We start from the raw sequence: 3,049 nt of genomic DNA, 5'->3' as shown, positions 1-3,049 counted from the left end.
ATAGGTAAATGTCATTGTTAGCTGTATAAAAAAATAACGATTATTGGTAAAACAGTAGAATTTTTTTCTTTATAAAACTTGTATAGATATTGCTCTGTCTAATGTCTTTGATGAGCTCTGTTAATACGTCTATTGTATATTAACAACAAAACTAATGATGATTTTATCATGTGGTCATCAAATTGGAAGAATACAATGCAAATTAAACAAATCTGATCTCTCTTCATCTATAATACCTTATTTTATTATAAAAAGTCATCTATTTTACATAACACTTTTTTAACTTGTTCAACTCAGTCTCGGATCATGTCTCCACATGATTCTACCAAAACCATACTACCCTCTGAGAATGAGAGCAAAAGACATGCACATATACCAAAGTGGAAAAAGAAGGAGGTGCAAGCTTGCATTTTTGTTTTACCTTAAAACATTCTCCCACCCCTATGCCATCCTTTGCTCTCCTCTGATCTCCGTCCTGCCTTTCCCTCTGAGCTCCTTGACATCTTCACACTTTTTGAACTAGATTTGCCTTTACCTCCTGTATTTGTTACAGTACTTCTCCCCGATAAGCTCTCTTCTGCTGAATCCACCCTCTCAAAATCCTGTGCAAGACATATCAAAAGTTTTTAAGCCCCGTCTATCTTTGTGAGCCAATGAATGACCAACAACGTGATCTTTTTGTCTCTCAAGGTTAAGAAGCAATTACCTTAGGCTTCTTCTTGGCATAAGGGGTTAAGCATGGATTCAGATCCTCCAGAGCCAATCTATCAGGGCTGCCTGAGCTGAATTCCTGTTATGCATTCAATAATAATGAGACCATTGGCAGTATAAGATTGTTGGTTTCCAAACTAAGACTCTTCAAAGTTAGGTACTTTTGATCCTATTTTGCTTACCAGTGAATCATAGGAAGACGTCTGTGCTTGCCAGTAACAGCTTTCTGATATGTACTTGTTCGCCTTCACCTGATAAGAAAGAACCCAATTGTGTTTATATCAGACAATACTACTAAGAGCTATATATAGTGATGAACTGTTGCTGCAGCAATGCCCTGAATAAACTTCCCAAGAGTGAACCATTCATTATACTCAAGATTCAAGTCCCATAAGCTACATGATAGATTCATAAAAAGTATTAATTATCTTTTATTAATCCTCCTTGATTTCACAGTTTACAAGAAGAATGGATGATCAAAATGGAAACAGAAACTATTTAACAACCGAGATAGTAATTACTGGAGATGTCTCAAATCTAAATCCCAATATACTAGACCAGAGCCCTCTTGTGCCTGAACTTCCTTTTAAGATAAATTAGCTCTTTGGCTATAACTGACTCGGCTTATAGTTTATGAAATGTGAAGTGTCAGAACAAGGCTTAATCCACTACAAAACCAACTAAGGTAGCTCACTAACACAAGGCTCCCTCTACATCACATGATATCCACCAATCAGGGAAACACAAAAAGAAGAAGCAAAAGTACCTCGGCAAGGTCTTGAGCAATGCATTGGAGCTGGCCATTGAGTGAAAGAACCTGCTTCTGAAGGTTAGGGATGATCTGCCTCGCCTCGTTGAGCTCCTGCATTTCGCTGTTCATCCCATCTGGAAACAAAAGTGCGCTTTTCAGCGACTTTATCTCCTCCCTTTGCTTCAGACATAGATCCTTCAACTTCTCCACCTGCACAACGAAAAAAAATCTCAGCTTTATCCAAAACCCATTAATACTAATCTCCTCTTCATGAACCTATCTGAAGCAAAACCCCTAAACGGCTAAAAATCGAGCTTTTAAAGAGAGGAGTGAATAAATGAAGCAATTACTTCTCTGTTCTTCTCTTCAAGCTGAAACTTAAGCTCGGAGATCTCAATCTCCTGGTCCTTGTTCATGCTCAGGAGCTCCCTCTCGCTTCGCAGAACCATAGAGAGAGTCCTCGTGTTCCCTTTAACCTCTGTCAAAGCCTTCACCTTCTCCTTCTCCTTCCCGAACAGCTTCCTCTGCAGCGTTCCCAATGCACCCTTCCCTCCTCCTCCTCGAACAGTATCAAGCTTCTTGAGTTCATGGGGAATCACAAGCTCGACCCTTTTGCCCTTGGGATTAGATTTCTTCATGTCCATGAGCTTCTTCATCATACAAGTGAGGTTCCCAGGATTAGCATCGTGTTTAGCTGTTTTGGTTAAGTAGGAAGGTTTGGATCTGACAATGGCCTTGCTGGATTTGAATTCGGCGGAGGAAGACGGATCTGATTGGATTGAGGAAGTTACGGATGATCTTGAATCGTAAGAGTTGTATCGAGATGCCATTTTTTTCTGGGTAGGGAGGCTCGGAGAAGAAGGTTGTAGTTGCAGGGAAGGAGGATCTGTGTGTGTGTGATTTTGAATTTGTGGAAGAAGCAGAGGGAATATTTGGCTTCTAGCGTCACCCTCTCTCTCTCTTGAAATTTCAAATTTGCTTCATTGTTTCTAGGCTAAAATTGACTTTTTCATCTCCATTGGGCCCATGATGGGCTTAAAAAAGATTTAACCGTTATTGTATGTTTTTTTTGAATTTTTGTCAACCTTTTAATTTAAGACCATCCGCATTAGCGGTTTATAACAAGTTCGTGGGTTCGAAATCTTAGGCCCGGTGGATTTAAAAAAAAAAAGAAAAATGCGATTAGTTTGATGAACCGGGCCTTGCGCATGAACCCGTAAGGGGCGGATTTTGCCACGCGGCGTATGCTGGTTGGTCAAGCGTTCCGCGTTGAGGAGGAGGAAAGTCGGGCCACGTCGTGTTTCTTCTCATTTTCCCCTTTCTCTGAAAAAACTAGGGTTTCACCGTGAGAGGTGACTTTTCGTGCGACGACGATTCCCGAAGATTTTCTCCACGTAATCGACGACGAGCTCTTCTATCCACGAGCGTAGGTGAGTACCTTGTAGGTTTATAGCTTTATTGGGTCGAATTTGGGGTGGGAAGCAATTATTCAATTTCGAAAAAAAAATTAGGGGTTTCGAGTAAGGGATCTAAATCGATATATGGGGTTCGATCAAGGGTTGTAGATCGTGATTGTTTTTTGATTTA

The 3,049-nt window shown here is 40.4% G+C and overlaps 1 protein-coding gene across 1 annotated transcript; it reads right to left on the bottom strand.

The window, feature by feature from the left end:
- Positions 1–224: 224 nt before the first annotated feature.
- On the bottom strand, positions 225–2,406 carry LOC106292843. The gene is made up of 5 exons (XM_013728509.1): positions 1,813–2,406; positions 1,478–1,672; positions 894–962; positions 707–790; positions 225–602 (listed from the first exon to the last, which is right to left on the bottom strand). Exons 1-5 carry the CDS (start codon positions 2,290–2,292, stop codon positions 423–425), a joined length of 1,008 nt encoding a protein of 335 aa, XP_013583963.1. The 5' UTR covers positions 2,293–2,406; the 3' UTR covers positions 225–422.
- Positions 2,407–3,049: the final 643 nt, after the last annotated feature.

This window comes from Brassica oleracea, chromosome C1 (assembly GCF_000695525.1).
Source record: "Brassica oleracea var. oleracea cultivar TO1000 chromosome C1, BOL, whole genome shotgun sequence".
Lineage (NCBI taxonomy): Eukaryota > Viridiplantae > Streptophyta > Magnoliopsida > Brassicales > Brassicaceae > Brassica > Brassica oleracea.
Note: the sequence above shows the minus strand (reverse complement) of the source record. Positions and strands in the feature narration are given on the sequence as shown.